General features: G+C 42.4%; 1 protein-coding gene across 1 annotated transcript; it reads left to right on the top strand.

The window, feature by feature from the left end:
• The first annotated feature begins 230 nt into the window (after window positions 1–230).
• TPPP3 (tubulin polymerization promoting protein family member 3) lies at window positions 231–23,398 on the top strand. Its single transcript, XM_040409701.1, has 4 exons — window positions 231–512; window positions 18,535–18,729; window positions 19,079–19,232; window positions 20,425–23,398. Exons 2-4 carry the CDS (start codon window positions 18,542–18,544, stop codon window positions 20,611–20,613), a joined length of 531 nt encoding a protein of 176 aa, XP_040265635.1. The 5' UTR covers window positions 231–512; window positions 18,535–18,541; the 3' UTR covers window positions 20,614–23,398.
• The last annotated feature ends 3,511 nt before the right edge of the window (window positions 23,399–26,909 follow it).

Raw genomic sequence — 26,909 nt, forward strand, 5'->3', positions numbered from 1 at the left:
ATCTATCTATCTATTATATATCTATCTATCTATCTATTTATCTATTATCTATCTATATATCTATTATCTATCTATTATCTATCTATCTATCTATCTATCTATCTCTCTATCTACAATTTGTAAACCCCACCCTGGTAAGCCTGGAATAAACAGACTGATGCAGTCTTGCTGTGACGTCATGGCTGCGCGGCGCAGTCAGTAGCCCGGGGATGAACCTGCTCGCCAGCTGATGAGTGGAGGTCTGTGACTACTTCTCTGCCTTTGTCTTGCTCTGACACACCCTCTGGAGCAGATCCCCATCCAGGGACTTGCAGTGAGGATCTCCAGCAGCCAGGAGGGCACGTTGCCTGTGAATGACCTTGGTCACTTATATTTATATTACACTCCCTTGATGTTTTACAGGATGTCTCTATGGATACAGGAATAAACAGCAGATAATAGCCCCACAGTCCTTACAGCAGCATTTCATTCTACAGGGCCGGGCGGAGGAGCAGAGCACAGGGAAGCAGGAGGTAAGCACTCTGCCTGTCACCGCTCCCCCAACACAGACCCCTTCCCTTCCCTAATAAAAACCCAATATTGACACTAAACAAATGCAATTCGTTTTCCTCCCTGATCCCCGGCTGCAGGTGCATTGTGAAAAAAAGAATAGAATGCAAGGAATCAGTTCATTTCACTCCTGCAATCACCCTTCCTCAGCCTGGCATGCCACCCTCCCTGGATTCAGCACTGCGGTGTATTCTGCTGTCCTGCGGCTGAATATAGCCATGCACGCTGCTCCAGGCATGCTGGGCTGTAAACATCGCCCCCTCTCCAGGATTTCTATCTGAGCTACCGGGCATTACATCTGTCCCTGGGAAAGGACTGCCAGGGCGCTCTCACTGCCGCTGCTGCTGACCGCTTTCTTACAATTTGTGTCGTTTTATAGGGATTTGTAAGGTTTATTTGTTTTTTGTGCATGGTGCTGCGTGCTCTCATCAGTGCATCGATGGGCTCAACTTTATGCGTATGTGCAGAGGCAGCAGAGCTGGGTTTGTCATTTGTGATTTAGGTTTCCTCATCTAGTAAAGGTATTTTATCTTATTGTGATATGTAAAGAGTTAAATGACACGTTCACTGCTGCGTCTGGTGATTTTATGTATGTTTGCACTTGTGTATTAGTCAGAAGATGGATGATGGAGATAGATAGATAGATAGATAGATAGTTCTTGGATTAATAATTCATAGATTAATAGATAGATCCATTGAGATAATTGATATATAGATAATTCATAGATAGATATTTCATAGAGGGATAGATAGATAATAGATAGATAATAGATAGATAGATAGATAAATCATACATTGATGGATAGATAGATAGATAGATAGATAGATAAATAAATCATACATTGATGGATAGATAGATAGATAGATAGATAGAAGATAGATAGATAATAGATAGATAGATATATATATAATAGATAGATAGATAGATAGATAGATAGATAGATAAATCATACATTGATGGATAAATGGACTATAGATAGATAGATAGATAGTTCTTGGATTAATATTTCATAGATTAATAGATAGATCCATATATAGATAATTCATAATAGATATTTAATAGAGGTATAGATAGATATATAATTCAGACATAGATAGATAGATAGATAATTCATAGATAGATAGATAGATGATAGATAATAGATAGATAATAGATAGATAGATGATAGATAATAGATAGATAATAGATAGATAATAGATAGATAGATAATTCTACATATACTGTACATGTACTAGTTATGACTATTAGAGATGAGCGAATTTCCGCTTATGAAATTCGTTCACACTTCGTTTGGTGGTAAAAGGTGAATTGCGTTATGGATTCCGTTACAGAATTGCGTTATGGTCCTTGGTATCGGAATCCATAACGCAATTCCACTTTTACCAATAAACGAAGCGTGAACGAATTTCAAAATATGAAATTCGCTCACCTCTAATGACTATGTTCAGTGAATGTGCAGTATGATGTTGCTCTGTTACTCCTGTCATTCATACTCGTAGTGCTCAGCCCGTGCAGATGACAATGCTATACTAGAAAGCGAGACTTCAGCATTGCTCTAGTGGGCCTGCTCTAAACAGATGTAGCAGAGCCAAGGAATCATGTCACTCTCTGGTAATCATGTTCACTCACTGAGTTTACACAGCCCGGGTCTAACTGCTGCCGCCCTGTGTAACACAATATCAAGACGTGCCAAATGACAAACTCCCCTCTGCCACATCAGCATGTACAGCAGTGCTGTAACCAGCTACACCATGTAGGAAAGCATGTAGCGTAGGATCTGTAAGCCGGCGTCCCCTTGCTTCTCTCCGCCGTAGAGGGACTGTAGGCGTCTGCAGAACCTAAATTCACTTCTTAAAGGGGAAACATGACATCTTGTTAAACAAAGCTATAAATGCCATAAATCCCTGCGCTGGGACCTTGAGAATCGAAAGAATGGACTATAGGAAGATGACATCCGCTCCTTGAAGGACAATATACTAGTTTCTTAGGGTACGGCGCACGGTCAAGTTTCTTGAGCCAAAACCAGGAGTGAATTCAAAAAAGCGAAGTTGTATCCGCCCTCTATACATCCTCTCCTTTTAGGATCCGCTCCCGATTGCGACTTCCAAAACCGCATCAAGAAACCTGACAGTGTGGCTGTACCCCTAGCAAACCTCCATAGGGTGCGGCTATGCACCCATAACGATGTCATCCGTGAAATTGCTCGCAGCCGTCAAGATTAAGGCTATGTTCACACGACGGATTTTGAAATCCGTCGACAAAATTCAGCGCGGAATCGGCACGTGTTTTTTTCTCAATGCGTTTTAAAGTCTTGCGGTTTTTCAACGCATTTTTTTAAACCAATGGGTGTTTACTTCAATACAAAACAGCTTTTTTAGCGCCCAAAAAGCGCGCAGACACGTACAGTGTCATTTCAATGGAGGAATCAGCGTGGATGCTTCTTTTTTACACTTGCAGAAAAAAGGAACAGGAGGCTGCTTAGAGGCATTTTGTGGTGCAGTTATTGCGCAAAAAAAAAAAAAAGCCCAAAAAAACTTTATATGAACTGGCCCTTAGAGACCCTAGTACGGAATAACGCAAAACCACAATCTGGTCACATGAATAGGCCTCTATATATATAAAAATAGGGAGTAAATAAAAAACAATATAGAACCCCCAAAAAGGGGATGAAAACAGGGAGCAACAGCGCATAGCGGATACGTTAGACATGCATTCATATACTGTAATTATCACGTCTATGATATCATACACTGATTCTTTCCATGTCCGACCCCGCCCTGGATATAGTCCTTCATTTTGGTTGTACAAAAAAGTATAAAATAGTATAAAATAGTATAAAAAAGTATAAAAAAGTATAAAAATCCAATAATGACCACAACAGGATAAAAATGCAACAATGCACATAGAAATGACAGCGCCCCGAAAGGAATTGTGAGTCCATACAAGACTGACTGCTACGGGCGTCCTTGCCCCTGTGCGTGCTGGTAGGACAAGCAAAGCAGCGCTAGAGGATGGAGGATGGAGGTTGTATTACAGTAAGGACATGCTGTCCCCTATGACAGTCATGCACTTAAATGAATGAATGACTCTAAATTAGAATTACAGCATTTCAATCCAATCCCTATGGGAAGGAGCCGGCTGCCTCCCGCCCAGTGCTCCCAGTGCTGTCTGTTAGGCTTTGCTTACACCATTACATACTGTTGTCATGGCGATCTGCGGGATGAGAAATAGCAGTGACATGATCTGCCTGCAGGGCCCACAGGGATACAGAGAAGGGTGGTGAATCTGCAGCTAAGAACATGAACCAGCTGAGCAGAAGGTTGGCTTCACCGCTTGTAGGTCTATGGTGAGAAATAGCCATCAGAAATATCCTCTGCATATATGTATACGTGACAAGGACACAATGTAATGTGTGTATCCACACAGTCCGTTATCCCGATCCATTGTAGGGAAAACCCCTAACCCCTGTCTTATGGTATGTACTTCTTATACCCGCCACACACAAAAACAGTGCAGGGCATTGGGATATCCCCCAAAACAGTGCAGGGTATTGGGATATCCCCTAAAAACAGTACAAGACATTGGGACACCCTCCGAAATTAGTGCAGGATATTGGGACATCCTCCGAAATTAGTGCAGGATATTGGGACACCCTCCGAAATTAGTACAGGATATTGGGACACCCTCCGAAATTAGTGCAGGATATTGGGACACCCTCCGAAATTAGTGCAGGATATTGGGACACCCTCCGGAATTAGTGCAGGATATTGGGACACCCTCCGGAATTAGTGCAGGATATTGGGACACCCTCCGGAATTAGTGCAGGATATATATCACCACCTTTTTTTTCTGCTGCAGATTTCCGATTTCCGGAATTTGGGTAGGTTCTTACGGAGGTTTGGTTTCTGCCATGAGTTTTCATACAGACCCGCTCAAGGTTTAGCTCCATTGAATGGGGCTAAGCCATGAGCATGCTCCTGCTTCGGATTTGCGAGGGGTCTGGGTGGTAACCGTTCCAAGAATGGACCTGCACATTCTTGATGCGGTCTTGAAAACTGTGCAGCAAAAACTGTGCACCAGTTTTCGGCAAAGAGTCTGCTCCGAAACCCACGCCCAAAGTCCTCTCTCTGAACCTACCCTGTCGGCTGTAGAAAATCCGTAGTGTTTCAGCAACTTACCCTTAGGGAATGGCTACACGGCATAATTGTTTTTGTGGAAAATCTGCGGCAGCAAAATAGTTGATTGATCAATCTCATTCCTCAAAATTTCCAAACGGTGCGGAATTTGGCAGGATTTTTCTTTTGTTGCTGATATTTGCCGCAGATTTCACCCATTGGCGAGTAATTATTTTGTAGGAGGAGAGGATCTGCAGGTTATACATGTGCAGTAACTGATCCCTCACTTCTATGAAAACATTTTCACACTTATGACAAGTGTTTCGGTGTATCATAGGGGGGACTAGAATACCACAAGGGGGGTCAAATACGTTCTTCATTGGCTGCAGCTGTTTTGTCCCTGTAGCTCAGGGGTCCTCAAACTTTTTAAACCGGGGGCCACTTCACTGTCTCTCAGACCATTGGAGGGCCGGACTATATTTTTTAAAGGGGTATTCCCATCTTGGACAATAGGGGAATATCGTTAGGTGCAGGTCCCACTGCTGGGACCCGCACCTATATAGAGAACAGAGCCCCGAAAGTGAATGGGAGTGTACTGCGCATGCACTGCCCATGCTCCCATTCATTTCTATGAGGCTGGCGGAAATAGCCGAGCTATTTTCGGCAGCCCCATAGAAATGAATGGACGGCGGCTGCTTATGCGCCCTCCTTCACTTTCGGGGCTCTGTTCTCTATATCAGTGCGGGTCCCAGCGGTGGGACCTGCACCTATAGGACAATGGGGGTAGTGTGGACAGTTACCTCTTGCAGGCTTTTCTATGCAGACCAGCTCAGTCCCTGATGGGGTTCTGTTATATCTCCCTATATAACGGGCCAAATTGATACGTTCTAAATCCGAACACTGAAAAGGAAACGCTTATCAAATCTTAGTATTTCTATCAAGGAGACCCCTTTAATCAGTAATCTATTTTACACTTCAGTTGACGTTCTGGTTTGGAATAGCTATATAGGCAGGAAGATCCTTTCCATGGGACAACCATGACACTAAAATAGGATCTTCCTGCTTATATAGCCATTCCAAACCAGAACCCCCACTTACAGGCCTCTGCCCCCCCCACGTGGACACTTACCTCTTGCAGTCTTTTCTATGAAGACAAGATCAGTCCCTGACGGGGTTCTCCCTATATAACGGACGGGGTTCTCCCTATATAACGGGCCTAAAAGGAAATGCGTATATAAGTAGGATGCTATTTTATTATCATGGTTGCCCCATGGAAAGAAAACTGGCAGTTGGCTGGATTGGCATGCTCTCAATTGTTTCCCAAAGAGACTTGGATAATGAAATATCAGGGTGCCAGTCTGCATTTCAATAGGTCAGATTCTGACCTATTGAAATGCAGACTGGCACCCTGATATTTCATTATCCAAGTGTCACTCTGACTGACCTGTTGACAGGCAGACTGGCATTTTGTTATCCAAGTCTCTTTGAGTATGAAATGAGAGCATGCCAACCCAGCTAACTGCCCGTTTTTTTTTTTTTTCCACTGTCACAGTGGCCACCATTTTCATGGCCCCCACAGACAAGTGGCCGCCATTTTCATGTCCCCCGCATCGGCCCCGCCACCCCCCCCCCCATTGTAAAAAATGCCCACCACACACTGTCTCCCCATTGTTAATATTAAAATGTTAAGTGCCACACTGACGCACCCACAGTTGTCCAGGCTGTCCCTGAGCCTGAGGCTTCTTCTCTCTGCTCCGGGCGGTGATATGAGAAGCAGACAGCGGGTGGGCGGCGGCGGCGCTAACTCGCTCACTGTAGGTCACGCACCAGCGTCACCTGCGTCGCCTGAGAGGAGCAGGCGAGTGACGTCAGTGAGCAGTCACGTACCGCCGGAGCAGAGCTGACATCGGAGGGAGGGAGCCAGGGTGCAGGAGGAGGAGAGCAGAGCCTGAGCATGCTCAAAGGTTAACTGTTAAACAGACCCGGCGGGCCGGATCAGATTCCTCGGCAGGCCGCATGTGGCCCGCGGGCCGTAGTTTGAGGACCCCTGCTGTAGCTGTTAGTAAGGAAAGCGAACGGTGGAGACGTCTTGTCTCATAAGACAGAAGAGACATTTTCACCACCAAGACTCTTGCCAGTACCAGCAATAAACTGTATTCATTGAGACTAGTGTTGATCGAGCACCAAAGTGCTCGTGTGCTCGAGTAGAACACTTCGCGATGCTCGGCAAAATGGAAGTCAATGGGAGAACCTGAGCATTAAACCAGGCACCTGCTGCATATATGTCCATATATTGAGTCAGTGCTTTGGAACACCCAGTGTATTTAAATCTAATTTAGCCTGTATTTCTGAAAAGTTTCTGGCAGGATTTGAACTCACAACCTTCTACATTACAGCCAAGAACCTTAACCACTACACTATAGAGCTGCATGGCCAGTTAATAAAAAAAATAATATATGAGACTTCTGCTGTAAAGAAATACTTACTAGAAGTAAGTATTCCTATACAGCAGAAGTCTTATATAGAGCTGCATGGCCAGTTACAAAAATAAATAAAAAATATGAGACTTCTGCTGTATAGTAATACTTACTACTAGTAAGTATTCCTATACAGCAGAAGTCTCATATATATATATATATATTTTTAAGTTCTGGCCATGCAGCTCTATAGTGTAGTGGTTAAGGTTCTTGGCTGTAATGTAGAAGGTTGAGTTCAAATCTTGTCAGAACTTTTCAGAAATAGAGGCTAAATTAAATTTAAATATATATATATATATATATATATATATATATATATACGTTTGTAGCCGAAATATATTTACATATATTATTATATATTTAGAATATATAATAAATTATAATATATGTAAATATATTATGGCTAAAACATCAGTAGTAGTTTCCCACATATTATGCATTTATATATATCATATCTATCTATCTATATATATATTATTATTTTTGGAATTACACATTTATTTTGTACCATACATTTTTTACAATTACAAAAAAAAAATTAAAATATATAAATTTAATTTAGCCTCTATTTCTGGCTGTAATGTAGAAGGTTGTGAGTTCAAATCCCGCCAGAAACTTTTCAGAAATAGAGGCCAAATTAGATTTAGTTGAGACCTCTGTTAGGTTGATTTTTTATTTTAAACGTGATGTGGACCAGCCAAACATGCTGGATCTGTTTTTTTTGGACATGCCAGATCTGGCGCCCATTGACTTACAATAGTTTTAGTGCCGGATCCGATTTCTTCATTTTCGATATAATACAACCGGATCCATTCTGAACTGATGCAGCCAGTTGTATTACGGATTTTAAAAACGGGACAGCGAGAATGCAGATGTGAAAGTAGTCTAGGACGGCCATTATAGCATTGCGCTGTAGTAACTAGACAAGAGCAAATCACTCAAAATTAAATTCCAGCTCGAGTTGGGCGACCGACTTGATTTGTGCCAAAATGGACTCTATGCAATGGAAAGTGTTCCATTTAGTCTGAAGATTTGTGTTTGATGCTCTGAGGGCACCTAGGACTCATAGGGGGAGATTTATCAAAACTGGTGTAAAGGACAAGTTGGTTGCTATGGGCAACTAAGACAGTTTTCCGTTACACCAGTTTTGATAAATCCCCCCCATAGTTTTTCTCTCTTAGTCTCTCACTTTAGAAAAAAAAAAAATGTTTTAATAATTATTTCTCTCCTCCTCACTCTCCCACCACCTCTCTCTCGACCCTAGAAGCAATGCTTCTGTACATCCGGCATCTGATGGAACATTCCATGATTTATTTTCTGTTTGATTTATACGGCCTTCTCTCTTGGCAGCTGTTAGGGTATATTCACATGTGGCGGATACTATGCTGATTTTCCACCGTGGGGGGGGGGGGGGGGAGGGGGGTTGACATCTACATCATATTACAAAGTGAAATAGATCTTGCAAAGCCTCATTCACATGCTGCAAAACAAAAAGATCCACAGCGGGAATTCACTTGAAATGGAAGGGTTATCCAAGTAAAACTCTTTCTAAAACGGTTCTACTCACTCATCTGGCGAACTTTCTTTCCTTTCTGTGGGTGGGCAGTAGCTCACATGAGACAATTAATCATAATAATCATAATCACAATCCTGCACATGTTCCCCTATAGATACATATGGTATGTGATGCCCCTCAAAATGTCTTTCTCCACTGTCTAGAGAGAAATATAGCTATACATTTCTGTGAATTTAGCTGTAGGGATGAATGAATGAAACGACAACTCCTAGCAGTGTCGGAATGGGGTACCTAGGGCCCACCAGAAAAACTTATTTTGGGGGCCCACCATACGGATACATTCAAATATAATAAATAATCTAACCAGTTTTTTATATGAACATAGGCTGGTGGAGGTGCTGTACATTGATTACATGTATGTAGTGCAAAATGTCTAATGTGTTATGTGCCACTTGTGCAGAGGGTGGGAGACTAGAGGCCCACTTTGCCCAGGACCCCACCGGGGGAATCCCCTGTACCCCTGTGGGCCAGTCCGAGCCTGACTCCTAGCATGCCCTGACAGCTGTAGGCCGTCAAAGCATGCTGGGAGTTGTAGTTTTTGCAACAGCTGGAGAGCCACCGGTTGGAGACCACTGCTGTACAGTGTGATGCAATGAAATACCATGATAGAGTAAATCACTTCTGGTCAGGGGATGGGACCAGGACCTAACAGTTTCAAACTAGACTTCTGGACTTAACAGTAGTAGTGTGACTTTCTCACCTCACCGCCCCACATCTACTTCAGCCCCTGTTCACTGACTACTGGTGTCAACAGATATTGGTTGCATCATGGCTCAAAGATCAGGCAAGGATATGGAAGGGTGAGAATTCCAGACAAAATGTTCTTCTGATATGTCATTGATACATGTGAGGAGATCACACTGATGATCCTGTGAGCTTGTATCATCATTCATTTTGAAATTTAGAAGGCTCCATTAAGTGTTCAGAGTTTACTATTAAAAGAGTTATCCAAGCTACAGATAATGATGGTTTATCGACAGGGTAGGAGGACATCAATATCAGATTGGTGGTCATCCAACACCCCGCACCCCACCGATAAGCTGTTTTGGGTTACCGCAGTGCTGTGAACTATATAGTGTACAGAGCTGGAGCCAGACAGCTCCATACACAGTGTGGTGGCCGTGCAGGAGTACTGCAGCTCAGCACCCATTCAAGTGAATGGGAGCTGACAGTGTGCGGAGCCTACTGCTTCTGTTCCGTACACTGGTAGTTTCAGGTCAGCAATATATATAGCCCAGAGAACCCCTTTAATGGATTTCTGGTCCTCTGCTTACAATGATGTGAGGTGTTTGAGATTCTATAATGTCCTTTCACTCTGGAAAACAATGGTGGTCAATCTGACTTTACCAATATGATCTTCTCACATGTATCGATGATGTATATCTTCAACTACATTAAAACTAGAATAATTATAATGCCTAATAAGTATAATTCTATGATAAAGCAATATCCATATATTGGTTTATCTGAATGTTATATATAGTTATAAATCTACGCAACTTTGCAACTTGAAAAGGATTGCCAAACTATATTGACTACTTGGACCAGCTGTGGTCAACATGGTCAGGTGACAGCACAAAATCAGCCTGCTGGAAGGCTCCTTTATCGAATTTATAGTGACCAGTTTACATAACAGTTTTTGAGCATTGACCTATATCGAATTGATTTCATCATTATATTAGCTAAAATGCCATGGAATGAGTCTTACATGTAGAAACTCGTACTCACTCATGGAAGCGTGTTTTTTTGAAGACCCTTTACTCTCTATGGCACCACATGATAGTGGCCCAAATGGATTAGCTGGCTAAAACACTTAGACTTGTTCTATGGTGATATAGAATAATGACCCTGTTGGTCTACGGCTAAAAGAACAGTTTCTAGAGTAGTCTCTTTCGAGACATTTTGGCCTTTAGTCATTCAGAACAGTCTATGTCCTTTTTGTTGTTCAGTGTTGTCACATGTAAAAACTTGTGATTGACCTAGAGAATAAAAGTAAGTCTGATAATGAAACCAGGGATACCAAGTGAAGAAGGTTGAAGTGCCATCTAAGAAACATGACGTTGTGAAAACCAAGTATTGTCTGAAGAGTGACCCTCCAGCCACAACCCACTCCATTTCCATGGATTCCTTCTTTCCAGGATCCCAAACTTCTAAAATCATGGGATGGAGGGTACAATTTAGTGTATGCAGGTAGACCAGTGGTCCCAGTCGCAGGACATAATCCATGTTTATTGAACTTCTTACTAAATGGAGTTAGGAGGTCTAATCTCTAAGTTATCAGTTGGCCAGCTGGCCATACGTTTCATATCGTTGTCAGCTATTCCTCCCAACTCCTTCATAAAAATGCGACAGTGCATGTGTTCTCATTGGAAAATTAGGAATAATCATCCTACCTACACTGATAAAAAGGATCAGGTATGTTGAAATCCAACCCGATCCTTCTTTCTCCCCAATATCTACCACCTATGTCTACATCTAGACCAGTGACTTCAGGTTCATCTGTCACATGGGCTATATGTAGCTCAGTTCTTTTGAAGGGAATGGGCCCGGGATGAAATACCAAGCACAGCTGCTGTACAATGTATGGCACTGTGCTTGGTATGCTGTGAGCTGGCCAGAGCTGATCGTAGGGGTGCTGGGAGTCCTGAGGATAGGTCATCAATATTTTACTCCTGGAAAAGCCATTTAAATGCATTTAAAAGCTGCACGTAAAGAATTCTTATCATGGAACAAGTCCACTTTAAGCTAGAGCGATTGCTTCATCCTTGATTAGAAATGGAGACATTTTCCTCCTACCAGTACTGCTACATTTAACATAATTTCACCCGCAAACCACCAATTATTACATAGAGTAAGGCTACTTTCACACTAGCGTTAATATTTTCCGGTATTGAGATCCATCATAAGGGACAAAACGCTTCCGTTTTGTCCCCATTCATTGTCAAAACGTAACTGAACAGAACGGAGTGCTCCAAAATGCATTCCTTTCTCATACCGAAGAGCAAACTGCAGCATGCTGCGGTTTGCTTTCCGTCCTGGGATGCGGAACAAGATGGATCCGTCATCACCCACAATGCAAGTCAATGGGGACACAATAGAAAACGGTCAAATAGTAGATGAACAGCACTCCTTAGATTTGGCAGAGTTGGGTGCACGTCTCACTGGGGATAGGTAAGTTCCCCAAGATAGTATAACAATCAAAGCAAGGAAAATAAAAAAAATGGAGCCAGCACGTCCAAGGTGGAAGTTTAATCCAAGTGCATGCTTGACAAAGGCGCCACTGGTCGAAACGTTGCATCTGGATTAAACTTTCACCTTGGACGTGCTGTCTCCATTTTTTTTATTTTCCTTGCTTTGACAATAGAAAACGGATCCGTCGCCCATTGACTTTCAATAGAGTTCATGACGGATCCGTCTTGGCTATGTTAAAGATAATACAACCGGGTCCGTTTATAACGGATGCAGACGGTTGTATTATCAGTAACGGAAGCGTTTTTGATGGACCCTGCCGGATCTAGCAAAAGCGCAAGTGTGAAAGTAGCCTAAGTCGTTATTAGAAAATATGAGCCAGCTAAGAGCAGGGCCGATCATTCGGATGGAATTGTGCCTATGAACAGGTTATGAGTTCATTGACAGCATACATGCCTAAAAGATAATTGACATACAAGCAGATAGGGGCACATTAAAATCATTTGCTATCCTAAACCAATATTTGTCTAATTTGTAAGATCATTCAGCCTCTATATCTAGAGATAAAACTGTTTGCCAATATGGAGAGGAATAAATAAACCTCTTGTCGCCCTGGCTTGTACAGCAGTCATGACAAGTGGGTGCCATATGTGTATGCAAAAATAAATCATCAACTAAAGGAGGCAATACTTAACGTTTTAACAAATATTCCTAATATCGACTCTATGGTCTTATGTAATCCCTCAAAAATTGAAATTTTTTAAACCAGTTGTCAAAACCAGTTTATGAAACCAGAATACTTATAATTTGCATGCATTGTCTATGTTAGTAAAACTGGGAGAGTTAGAGTGGGACCACATGGCACGGTCGCACTGTTTAGTAGGTCTGCATTGTTAATGGCGGCATGGGATGGCGAATGCCGCACCGCCATTAACCGCGCAGACAGACTAAACAGTGTGAGGGATAGGTCACCAATATCCAATATACAACCCCAGCTATCAGCTGTTTGAAGAGGAGGTGACGCTCCATGCGAGCTCTGCTTCCTCTTTATTGCACTGCGCGTCATCTTGGAAGCGTAGTGTAATTACAAGTACTCGCTCTTTTTGCTTGAATGGAGCAAGTACTTGTAATTACACTGCACCGGCGCTACATGGAGACAACGGGCAGTGTAATGAAGAGGAAGCACAGCTTGGATGAAGCGCCACCTCCTCTTCAAACAGCTGATCGGTGGGGGTGCTGGGTGTGAGACCCCTTCCGATCAGATATTGATGACCTATCCTGAGGATAGGACATCAATATAAAAGCCCTGCACAACCCCTTTAAGTAAACAATGGCATTTGTGTCATTCATGATTAGGGTGCACCTAGCCTTTCTGCTGCCTGAGGCGAAAATGGAAAGAACGCCCTCCCCCCCGGCCCTACTGTTAAAGTGATACAGGTGAATATGGAGAACAATGGAAGCGCTCATTTCTCATTGCCATGACACTGCCCCGCCTGTCTCTAGGTCTCGCTGCCTGAGGCAGCCGCCTCACCTGGCCTCATTGGAGGTGCACCCCTGGCCAAGATATCATGGTGACATGTGATTTCACGCTGAAGTTTAGAACTGCTAAATCTCTACAGGTAGAGAAGGATCTGGGTGTATTTGTAGATCATAGACTAAATACCAGCACAATGTCAATCAGCTGCTTCTAAGAAAATCAGGATACTGTTGTAAATTAAAGGAGGCATGGACCCGCGGGACAGGGATGTAATATCGCCACTTCACAAAGCTTTGGTGCCGCCTCATCGGGAATATGCAGTTTGATTTACAGAACGGAGGACCTGGAGTTAGAAGAGATACAAAGAGGAATAACTAAACTGATTAGATGTACAGAGGATCTCAGGGTTCTTGTCCACAGGCTGAAGACTTGGCCAATTCTCAGGAGCAAATGTTCATACAAATGCTAGTTCCCAAAAAATTTCTTATCGCTGGAATAGATTTCTGCTGAAATATGCAAACCGAATGACATGTTGTTAAATGAGTCGGGTCGCAGATCTTCTGCCTGAGGCCCACCTCCTCCCACCCACACCCCACCTATTTTTTGGAAAAGTGGCGAGAGTGTCTGAAAAAGCAAAAAAAGTCACATGTTTTGTCACAAAATGGCATTTTTAACAAAATGTGCGACTTTCCTATGCCAAAAACTGGCATAGTACATTAGTATATGACTCCCATTGACCTGTGTTAATAGGGATGTGCTGCTGACATACAAGGAAACTGCATAGGGAACTAAAAATGTAGTAACGATCATTCATCCCCATACTGAAGTGATCTTTGCTGCATGTAGAGTGGGCAATGATCTAGAAAGAATGGTCTTCATTCCTAATCATTGCCTACTCTGTCGGCCCGTGTGAAATAAGGAAAATTAAAAGCATGATCTAGTTTGGAGAAGAGGCATCTTAGACTACTTTCACATCTGCAGCAGGGTGATCCAACCGCCAGTTCTGGCAGAGAATGGCCGGAATCAGCCGGACACAAAGCACATCACACAAAGCATCTCCACCAGACTTTATTACAGTTAATGGGGTCAGCGGGCATTCCGGTTGCAACCAGCAGTGCCGGATCCGGAGAACTCGGGTAGGCTGCTGAAACCGCCTTCCGAGGATCTGGAGAACTCCAGCAGGATGTTCTCTGCCAGAGCAGCCTGCCAGGAATTGGTGCCACAAATGTGAAAGTAGCCGAGAGGAGACAGGACTCATTGGTTGAGAATGTTGATCCAGTCTCATCGACATGCACTATTAGGAGGGAATTTTTTTCCCTTTTAGGGATACTTGGCTCATGTCTTCCATCTTGTGGTTGAACTTGATGGACTTACATCTTTTTTCAACCATACTAACTATGCAACAGACAGTGTACTGACCCATCTACCGTATTACAGACCCTCCAAGGCTGGTCTCACATCACAGTTTCATTTTCCATTCTTCTGATCCTGTTAATAAACGGATCCTATTGCATCCATTTTAGCCATTTCCATCTGAGATCCATTTTTTTTAGACAAAAAGTCCTGCATACACTACTTTTTGGCGGTGCAGAGGCGTGGAGAGAAAACCCACGGAAGCACTCTGTAGTGCTTCCGTGGGCTTCTGATCTGCTCCTCTGTTCTGCACCGCACCGTATCTTCTGGACTGCGGATCCATTCAAGTGAATGGGTCGGCACCCATTATACGGTGTGCACATAAGGCGGTGCCCGTATATTGTGGACCCACTTTTTGCGAGCTGCAATACGAGCACGGAAATGCTACGGTCATGTGAATGAGGTCTTAACAGAAAATGACACAGTGAAACCAGCCTAACTTGACTTTTTTCAATTGTCCTAATATGACACTATTTGTTGTGGCTTTTTTAAGTTTAAAAGCCCTGTGATAGGAAAAATACTAAGATTAAAACTAGCAATCTAGATTCCTTCTCTGCAGTACTACTCATATAGTCCTGCAGATAATAGTTCAAAAGCGTAGTGACAGTCTCCAACTGAGCAGGGACCTCATCTATGACATCTGCAGTACCCCAGTCCTGGTGGCTATCTGCAAAGTTTTGTTTGTTATGTAATGTTTGCACTGTACACCAGGGATGGAGCTAACCACCACATCCCTCTCTCCCTGGTAGGAGTGGGTTGGCCCTACTTCCTGCCAGGAGAGGGGAGTCTTAGCTATGAAGTGAGGCGTGAGGAAGCACATGCTCCTAGGGCCAGAGAACTAGCTCATATGTGAGACCACTACTCCAGAAAGACTGAATGATCCACAAACGACAGCATTTACATTAAGCAGAATGACCCGCTACCATAGCTACACAGACCCTGCTGCAGGTGATGGACTATGGCTCAGTCACCCATTACCTAGATCACATCCAGGCCAGACCAACTCATACAAGCCTGTATTTTTTCACCAAGTGGATACTTACAGCCACATGTGCCAGCTTACAGCTGTTAGACGGAAGTTCAGGGAAGAGACGTGTGCCATTGTCTGCCACTTTGCCAGTCACCATACCTCATCATCTGGGAAAGGAAACTGTACTGTGTACAAACTACTGCTAGATGTACAGTATTACAGATTCTGTTTTGCACTTAGTAAAGAGAGACTTTTTTTCTTCTACTTCTGGCCTGATCCCTTATACCACCTTTTCACCTCAGGGAGCAAGGGCCTGAGGGATTACACCGTGATACATGATCTCACTAGGGCCACTACCACTCCCATGCTCTGCATTGGTTCCTCAGCGGCTTTCTGCACATCCATATGCCTGAATAGAGAATATGTCAAGGGGTTATTTTGTCCCAGTGAGTCTGATGTTCAGTGCCCTCCGGGCACTTGTTACTAACGTATATAGCGAACTGGGCAGTGTATTATATTTTCTCATTGGGACTGCTTCATTTTTTCCCATTGGGTAGTATTATTAGAGCACTTTATAAATGCCCTTCACCTGTTTAGTGACTTAAACAAGTGACCTCAAAAACACTTCAGTAAATTACAAATTAAAATATGGTCCGTCTCCTGCAAATTCAGTTTCATTGCATTTTCACGCCAGAAAGTGTAATTCCCAATGAAGCTAGCAAAGAACAAACATGTAATACAGTATGAGAACATAGGAGGAACTTTCCTCAACATAAATGAATGCATAGAGAGGCCACATAGCAACAAGGTGTAAGTGCAAATACCGAGCAGTAAACTGAATGCTGGATGCCAAATAGCAACTCCTTGTTGCTACTAAATACACAGCAAAACAAAACTTCTCCCGACATAGACAGTGAATGCTCTTCCTTGTGCTCTATGACTCCACATTTTGCTGGACTCTGTTCAAATCTGCTTTGGGGAGTAATAAAGTCAATATGACAAAGGACATCAAGAGGGCAAATGATGCATGCAATGTACGCTAGAGATCGGGTGCAATTAAGGTGCTGTATTAGGGTTATTAGCAATCCATGTAATTTATTTGGTAACTACTATGGTGGTAATCTTGTTTCATGCTTTGGTAGTTTTACATTATGAGAGGCAACTTATAGTGGCCCTGGAAAAAAACTAAAAGTGGCCTCAATGTTGTAGGTGGGTCCATTTTGACAGAAGGTGGGGCAACACAAGTAGATGGGGCCAATATAAGGTGGGTCAGTAACACCATAGTGCAGAACAGAATACCATCCCACAGAACCAATACCACAGGGCAGCACAAAATACCTCCCCAGAAGCTATCCCTCTGTGGTGGCCATCAATAGCTGCTATGTTCTGTCCTCTTTCTCCTCAAATTGTCTCTAATGTGATATGGAGCAGGGGGCTTAAGAGGTGAAATGTGGGCCACAACACTAAGCAAGACCTACCTTCAGCATGCTGCCTGGACTTCTTCTAATAATGACTCCCATAGTTACCCCAGTAGTATGTACCCTGTCAGCTGCAGTGAGGCATCAGCCCATCGGGAAAATTCCCTGTCTGGTCTATGGACAGTCTGTCCCTGTACGTCATGCTTGTTAAGGGCTTCTTCCACTAGCACTGTGCCATTACATCAACATAAGCATCTGACCGGTGGTGGTCTGATCACTGGGAGCCCCACCAATCATGAGAACAGGGTCCCATGTGCCCATATCAATAGAGCAACTGGTCGAGCATGTGCACTCAATTCATTTTCGATAGAATGATCAATGAGCCTAGTTCAGCGTGCAGCTATCTCCAACAGTCCCATAGAAAATGAATAAAGGCAGCACGCTTGCATGGCCCAGCATTCTCATGATCAGTCTTAGTGGTCTGACCCCCGCCAATTAGATACTTATCCCCCAGGAGTTAAGTTGATATCATGGCAAACCCCTTTAAGCTGTCCATACATATTAGTCATCTTCCCAATCACCTCTTGAAAAATCAGGGGAAAAAAAGGATTGGGTCCTTTATACCACAGGATGGCCAAGGGTACGGGCACACAATTAGCATTACTGATGCAGTTTTCGAAGTTAAAACCAGAAGTGAATTAAAAAAATCTGAGAAGTAGTATTTGTCCTAAATACGTTCTCTCCTTTTATGATCCACTCCTGATTTTGGGTTCCGAAACTGCATCAGGATACCTTGTCGTGGCCTGGCACCAGCTTCTAGACCTCCACCATTAGTATACAAATGCATGCTAATCCAAGTGTGCATATTTATGATGGAGTGGGGTGAAATATTGAACAGTTTGTGCATCACCTATAGAATATTGAAGGTCCTTCTAACTTTTTGAGATGGGCAAAACCTTCCTTCTCTTAGGCAATTGATGGAAGAGAAGGACACCCAATGGTGCAAATGTCAAAGTGGTCCCTTCTCCCAGTATTGGGAGGCTTAAGATACCAACCCTTTCCTTACATGTAGTAGATAAGTGTGTGATTTCAGGTCAGTTTCCCATATTTTATAACAGTGCTAGGTTGGTGACAGGAAAACCCTGTGCAGCTTTGCATCTTTAGTCTACAGTAAATGCAACAAACCTGGCCTATGGTCCTCCTCTTCAAATCCACCATACCGGCTGCATACACGGCATACATTCTGAGCAGAATTACAGTAGATAGATAAGAACGTCCAGAACCCAACCTGCTGATGTTCTCCAGGTTTATAGGATTTTCATTTTTTTATGTGTCTTTCTTTTAACCAGAGAAACCATGGCTGAAAACGCAGATCTTACTTCTCTGGAAGAAAGCTTCAAAAAGTTTGCCATCTATGGTGATACAAAGGCAACTGGTCAAGAAATGACTGGCAAAAACTGGGCCAAGCTTTGTAAAGAATGCAAAGTCACCGATGGGAAAAGTGTGACCGGAACCGATGTTGACATTGTGTTCTCCAAAGTAAAGTATGTGAAATCTATTTGTATGCCAATACATATATTATCTAACTCGATGCTGATCATGTCATGGGCTCTAAAATATTGTAGGACAACAATCAATAAAAAAGTGGCATAATATACGGTACATTAGAAAAAAAACTAGACAGACCCTCAAAAACTCAATAGCGTTCATCACAATTCATTTGGATATGTTCAAAGATACATCGTTCATGGGTCCAATATGAATATAGTTGTGAACAGACCCTAAGACCAAGCAGATAAATTAGCCTCCAACCGGTAGATACAAGCAAAGCCAGATAAGTAAAGATAAGTTGCAGTTTTTTTCTGTACGGTGACCCTAATGTTTGTTTTGTAGAGCAAAGACAGCAAGGGTCATCAACTATGAAGAATTTAAGAAGGCATTAGAGGAATTGTCAGCGAAAAGGTTTAAAGGAAAGAGTAAAGAAGAATCATATGACGCCATCTGCGAACTTGTGGCTGGAAAAGAACCTGTAAGCTCCGGAGTGACGGTAAGAGAATACGCCCAATATATTTGGTCTGTCGAACACCATTTTACAGTCTATATACCGATATCATCTCTATAGTAGGAAATCTTTACAAGTACAGTATATCTCTTATTGTGCCCTGATCCTGCATTAAAGCCTGTATTATAGTTCTCAGTTGTATGTTGGTTGGTTGTCAATGGAAACAGTCGACAAGCTTGTAGTCAGATCCTCCTTAGCTTAGCTCAGTGAGAAACTACCTGTATGAGCCACTGGACAGCTCATGATCTTGATGATTCCATGCAAACATATATTACACCAGCAGCCATTTGTCCCAGTTGGTACCACTACTACTTCATCGCCACTTTAGAGAAAATGTGGACACAGCTTCCTCTTGCAATATCAACTGATCGGAAGCAGTTAGAGAAGCTATCTCATAGCCATCAGTGAATCACAATTGTGGGCTCATTATGAGAATTAACAGGTTGCACATTTTCAACAGTGACTATAATTTATGATACCATGTAAAAAAAAAATTATAACCTCAGCTTCTCTATAGCAAGTTTAAAGGGGGTTGTCCAGCTTTCCAAAGCTTTTCGTCAAACCTCTCATTCTCTGCCGAAACTGTGAAGGGACGCATAATTGCCTGCTCCCCGATGCTCAGTTACAGGTCCTTCGACCACCATGCTCTGGTCATTGTTTGTCAACTTCGAGAATAGAAAGGGGTCACATATGCTAGGGCTGTGATGGCTAACCTCCGGCACTCCAGCTGTGGTAAAATGATGACTCCCAATATGTACACTTGCTTGGCTGTTCTCAGAACTCCATAGAAATGAATGGAGCATGCTGGGAGTCGTAGTTTCCCCGCAGCTGGAGTGCCGCAGGTTAGCCATCATTGTGCTAGGGTGACATGGAAGTTGGGAGACATGTCCCAGCTGCAACCAGTCATTGGCCACCAGTGGCAGTGACCAAAGGATCTGGAACCAAGCGGTTGGGAGCAGGTAAGTACACTTCCCTCCATAGCTCATCCAGCACCTGCCTCTCAAAGGATGCATTGCAATTAGCTCTTGTTCACATGTAGACCTAGAGATACATAAGGTATGTAAAGCACCTACACTATCCAATGTCCTATTCATTACCTAGTCATACTTTTCATGGGATAACCCATCTAATATTTGCTGACAGCAGAATAATGACTCCGTTTCTTTCCTTCCTATAGAAGGCGGCAACAACCGGAGCTGTGGATCGTCTGACAGATACAGCCAAGTACACCGGATCCCACAAGGAACGCTTTGATCCGACTGGGAAAGGCAAAGGCAAAAGCGGTCGAGAGACCATTGTAGAAAACACTGGCTATGTGTCCTCCTACAAGAACGCAGGCACCTATGATGCTAAAGTGAAGAAATAGACACCAGAAGAGGATACAACTTTCCTCAGCTCCTGTATAATTAACTTCAGTGTTCCCAATGAATTAAGGAAGTCATTCTAGTAGTGATGAAGATAATATTAGAAGTGGATGATTAATGCGGTATAATATTTCTGTTTCCAAAAAGAACATGAGTCAAGAATATCTGTAGCAGAATACAATTGTCAGCAACATTTGTGTTGGATTGAAGGTATACATACAATATTGTTGATAAGCATGTCTTGATGATAGTAACTGTGCATGTATCTCATAATCTCTCGTATACACATCATTATTTGCTATAAGAAAAATCACGTACTTGTGTATAAGTTAAATGCCACCAAACCCTCTGTAATAACTAAATTCTGGTGTACAGTGCCTTTACAATACTGGCTTTCTAAATTGGCTGTTAAAGGGATTGTACAATATTGATGACCCATCCTCAGGATCTGATCCATGAGGATCTAACTCCAGAACCCCCACCAATCAGCTGTTTGAAGAGGCAGAGGTGTTGTATAGTGGCTGTACTTCGTATTGCAAGCCAAGCTCATCCACTTGAATGGGACTGAGCTACAATCAGGCCATCTGAATGACAAACGTGGCATCACGGGCCAAAAAAGAGGCCGCAGCACCTACTAGATTGCTGAGGCCTCTCCAAACAGCAGATGGGGGGGGGGGTGTTAGGAGTTGGACCCCCACCTATTAGATATTGATGAACTATCCTGAGGATATACCATGAATATTGAGCTCTATTGAGGTCTATGGTAAGCACCTCACCTGATCTGAGTTGAGTAGGAAAATTTTGTCCAAAGTGTCCTACTAATATTGGCCCGGAATCAGTGTCGGACTGGGGTTCCTTGGGCCCAACAGAGGAAATTATTCTCCCTATATCATCAATAATGTCTACTAGGTTTTGAATGATGGAAGTAGACCCCAGTGGCAAGTGATTATCTCTAATGGCAGCTCCAAATGGCATTTTTTTCTCTCCAAGACCTTTGGGGCCCACTATTGCATCTGTGCCTGAGCCCTTCTGGTTCTCTGGTGGGCCAGTCCAACCCTGCCCAGAATATGAGATGAATGGTGCATATGGTTGAATTGATGGTGGTGCCTACATTTGGCTCCTTCTTACTGTTGTCCTAACCGTTAAGACGTTGTTCTTGACATGTACTAAATTCTGGTCTATTTTAGATTAGCTATATCCTAATCCATTAACTACAGGATCTATTATAACATAGAAGGACTATATGTCTTCCAAGCCTGCCACATGTAAAGTGGAGCTGTCACCCGACGCAAAAAGTTGTGTTGTCATTTATGTCAAGAGTATATTAGTGGCACTCTCTGATAATTCCCAAAAATAGTCTAGAAGAGGTTAAAGTCACCAGCTGGTTTAATATATAGATGGCAGATACTAGTCAGTATGGACACAAAATTCTATCATACGAATGGAACAATGATAATATCATGCTAAACAGAGTAAATACAGATCCTGTATGGCATGATGTCTGCAATCCCATCCTTCTACGCAAATGGAAGAGTTTCTTAGACTTTTTGAAAATTGCAATAATTCAAAACTTGCTGGGAGTCTTAAATATATGTCAGGGTATGTTCACACCACCTTTTTTCTATGCAATCCGCACATAATCTGCCCTCCATTTTTTTGTGCTGTGCAGATTCCAAAAGCATGTGAAGAAGGAACATGTCCCTTCTTGGCATGGGATCTGCATGGATATCGCGCTAACACCACAGCGGGTGTCCATGGCATTCAAACTACAAATCTGCAGCAGAAGTCCAAAGGCCTCAGATATGTGTTGTGGATTCCACAGCAACTACACATCAGATTTGTATTTCCAGCATGTGTTTTCCAGGTTTTATATAAATGATGTGTAATCACTGTATAGATGAAAAGTTCTATAACTGTCTAATATATTTTGTGCTGTCAGTGAATGAGATCACTGTTATAAACATTCAAAGGCTTGAAACCCCTACAAAGCTAGTCCTGCTCTCAGCTAAGAAGTACTGTAGATACTGTACAATGTACAGATGGGACCCTCCTTACCTTTCCTCTTAGCTGGGCATGTCCTGATGCGTGAAGATTTTCAGAACAACATGATTTTGTGATATTTTATCACAAGATGTCTACCATATATGTGGCCACCCAGTGGTTGTGTTGTGTATTGCAGCCTTTCAAGGGTTTTGTTAGGATCTTACACATTATACTGAATTGGCGAAAAAAGTAGATTGTCCAGCTCCACCTGGCAGTGCGTGTTTTATTAGGAAACGTGCTTAAAAACCAAACATCAGGCTCATATCATCAACATGTTTCGGATCAACATATATTACAGATCCTTCCCCAGTGGTTGTGTTGTGTATTGCAGCCTTTCAAGGGTTTTGTTAGGATCTCACACATTATACTGAATTGGTTTCATGAGAAATTGGAGCCCTTTAACAAAAATAAAATTATACATGTAGCTCACAGAACTATATGTAGGCTTGAACAATAGCATCAACTTTTCAGGTCTAGCAGGGCTAGATGCACAATTTTCAACCTTTGCATATAAGCAGCAGCATTCTCACTCACCCACAGTACATTAATACATTGAAAATGCTGAGAAATTGAAACATGAAGCATATTAGAACGTTGGAAACATTTAATTTATTTAATGATTAAAGGCTATGTACGTACACCTTTAAAGTCATTTTTTTATGATTGCATTTAATTTATTTTTGGCTAAAAATCATATTTTCAATTGGCCTTTATTAAAAATATTGAGCTGTTCAGTCACAAAGGGTTAACTGTTTTTCTAACTGTGTGACTGGTACTTTCACTTTGTGCTGGTCATCTAATTACCCTTATTTCTAAACTACTGAGAGGTCATAAACACTCATTTAAGCCACATTCTTATCAGTAAAATAAGGATTGAGCTTTAATGAGTGTTTATGATGTCAGAGAGCAGAAATAAGGAGTCCGTCTGCTCTTCAGATGACGGAAAGGACAAAAAATCCACAGGCAGCTAGTAGAGCATGTCAGCTCTGTACAGAAAAGAGGATTCCATATTGTTCATAAAGACCAAATGAAAAAATGTTTTTTAGCTCAAAATAAGTATAATGCAACAATAAAAAAAAATGTCCCCAAAGGTGTACATAGCCTTTAAGTATTATTAGCCTAAAACAGGAAAATCCCCTTTAAAGAGCATCTGTCACCATGATCAACCGTATGAAACCAGGCATACTGTCCGGTAGGGTTGATCATGGTGAATTAAATGAGCCCTCCATTGTTTCAATCGGGTGTACCGTTGCTGCAAAATTTAGTGCCTGGAACGTTGAGGGGCTGGTCTAACTCCTCGGAGCACCACTTCACCTCCTCCTCTTTCCCCCTCGCCACTCCCCTTATGTCCTGACTGACATGTACATCCACACTGTTTGGATGACTGGCCCTAAAATATTTCACATGGGGCAGTAAGAGTACAATCGGCACATGCGCAGTTGATCTCACGGGGCTCTCCCCGCTCTGAGATCTTTACTGCACAAGCGCTGATTAAATCTTTTTGCCGCTGCATTCGAGAGATTTCAGGTCCATGCATCCAAATAGTGAGGATGCCTGGTCCTGGTAATAAGGGCATGAGGGGGAGTCGCGACAGGTGGAGGAGGAGGTGAAGGGGTGCTCCGAGGAGTTAGTACCACACTTACATAAAAATAAATGTAAGAATTTCTCTGCAACAGTATACCCGATTGCAACAATAGAGGGCTTATTTAATTCAGTACGATCAACCCTACTAGGCAGTATGCCTGGTTTAATAAGGCTGATAGTGGTGACAGGTGCCCTTTAAGTTCTTGTTACCCTATACATTCCAGATTCGTTACACCATTGCAAACCGAATATAAAGGGATATTAAAAGCAACATAAGAAACTGCAGTGAGATGACACCACCTCGGCAAAACGTCCATATGAGATCATCTTCCTGTCCCTCAACTGCAGACATTTTTGGCTTTTGGCTAGACAAATATTGCCCAAATATGTAAAACAATTGAGCCGTTGCACAGTTGTTAAATCATTTTTGGCACTAAAAAGAGATGATTATGCCATCACTGGTGCAAGAGAGAGAAAGGGGTTCCAAACATGGATCACAACAAAATCACGAACCTACCGCGTATCCCACTTATATACCAAGTGTAGAAAATGCCCCAATGAGACTGCAGGATTGTGTACGGTATTTACCTGTTTATGTTCAGTCACTACCAGTTGTGCCTAATCATTTGCCTTATGATATATACGTCGCCCCATGCTGTGCGCAACGTAATGTATAATGCCTTGGATTACATTCGAATATTTGCTATCTCAGCGTCTACCCATAATGCATTCTGTTCTATCATGTGCTATACGTATGTAGCAGGCATATACCATGCGTTCTGTGGATTTAATTATCCAGGAAGCAGATCATTGCTACTGCTGATATAAACTGATGCCGATGTGTGTGTATATGTGTGCATTATAACAGATGATGTATGTGAACGAATGATGTCATGTTAGCACTGACTTACTGCACCTGTTCAGTTTACAAGAACCAGTTCAGTAATATACTATGAAGCTAAGAGACTAAGGGGGTCAGTTATCAAACTGGTGTAAAGTAAAATTTGCTTAGTTGCCCATAGCAACCAATCAGATTTCACCTTTCATTTTTGACTGCTCCTTTGGAAAATGAAAGGTGGAATCTGATTGGTTGCTATGGGCAACTAAGCCAGTTTTACTTTACACCAGTTTGATAAATCACCCCCTAAGAGAAGCTGTCACCTGGTACTAAACCAGCACCGCCACCTTATTCTTCTCTTAAAGGGGTTCCCCAGGAGTTTAATATCCCTGGCCAATCCTCAGGATAGGTCATCAGTATCTGATGGGTCGGGACACCCCCGCCAATCAGTTGTTTGAAGAGGCCATGGTGCTCCGGTGATCGCTGCGGATTCATTACAGCACAGCACCGTACATTGTAGAGTGGCTGCACCTGGTATTGCAGCCCAAGCCCATTTACTTCAATCGGACTGAAGTGTAAATAGGCCATGTGACTGATGACAATGACGTCACTGGCCTAGGAAGAGGTTGCTGCGGGAGTACGGAGAGTTAAATCCCCACCAATCAGGTATTGATGACCATAGGCCATAGGTATTATAAATAAATATAAATGTACACAACCTAGACACTACACAGTGGGGAGATTTATCAAACTGATATAAAGTAAAAATGTAGAACTGGCTTAGTTGCCCATAGCAACCAATAAGATTCCATCTTTAATTTTCCAAAGGAGCTGTGAAAAATGAAAGGTGGAATCTGATTGGTTGCTATGGGCAACTAAGTCAGTTCTACTTTACACCAGTTTGATAAATCTCTCTCTATCTGTTCAGCTTGCAACATTTTGTGGTTTTACATTGCTCTTGCCCCTTCCTTTCGAAAAGTGAGCGTGGTCAGGTATGTTAATGAGATGCATGTCAAAAATTTTCAAAGTCGCCAAAAAACTGGAGTGACATCTGCTGACAAAAGTGCTTTGTTTAAATAATCTGCAGCATTCGATCAATTTGGTGCCAATTACGAAAAAAAAAAAAAAAAAAAAATTTCCTCTCTGACCAAGATGTCCTTAACCCGTCTAGGAGACTTCCCCTGCCTGCTAACACCATAGTGCAATGCTTTACTGACCGCAAAATCTGCTATTGCTATATACGCAAAAATTATTATTCTGATGGCTTGGCTTGTTTATTAGAATTTATCATTACCGGAGAGTCCTGTAATACTGACACCTGCTGGCGAGGAAGAAAACGTACAAAAATACTAAACCATCGCAATTTTATGCTATTGAAAGCTACATTTAAAGCATTGTGTACATTGTAAATGCCAGTAACAGTCCAAGCAAATGGCTCCATTATACTGTATCCGTCAATCTATTTATTTCGAAGGCAACGTCAGGGTCAATACCATTGTTACAGGCGGCCGGCATCATCTGATCTTCCTACGACTTAACTTATTTCATAGCAGTTCACACTAATGAAGCTAATCCTGGTTTTCCCAGTGCAGAGAGCGTAATATTTGGTTGTATATTATTACCCCCTTCTGAAAGTGAACGGTTAATGTATTAAAATGTCTTTCTGTCTATATAAATATATATATATGTGTACGAAAAAAAAATCATTTTCTGCAATAAATATATCTTTTTTACATCACAGTTTTTCTTGTGTGGACTTCATCCTACTTATAGTAGAAAATAAGAAACCTTAACCCCTTAAGGACCAGCGCCGTACATGGCGCAAGGTCCGCC

This window comes from Bufo bufo, chromosome 10 (genome assembly GCF_905171765.1).
Source record: "Bufo bufo chromosome 10, aBufBuf1.1, whole genome shotgun sequence".
Lineage (NCBI taxonomy): Eukaryota > Metazoa > Chordata > Amphibia > Anura > Bufonidae > Bufo > Bufo bufo.

Bases quoted from the DNA above. Each gene is read 5' to 3' on its own strand.
- TPPP3 (XM_040409701.1), top strand. From the start codon at position 18,542: ATGGCTGAAAACGCAGATCTTACTTCTCTGGAAGAAAGCTTCAAAAAG. The intron at 18,730-19,078 runs GTATGTGAAATC...TTTGTTTTGTAG, and splicing joins ATTGTGTTCTCCAAAGTAAA to AGCAAAGACAGCAAGGGTCA. The intron at 19,233-20,424 runs GTAAGAGAATAC...TCCTTCCTATAG, and splicing joins CTGTAAGCTCCGGAGTGACG to AAGGCGGCAACAACCGGAGC.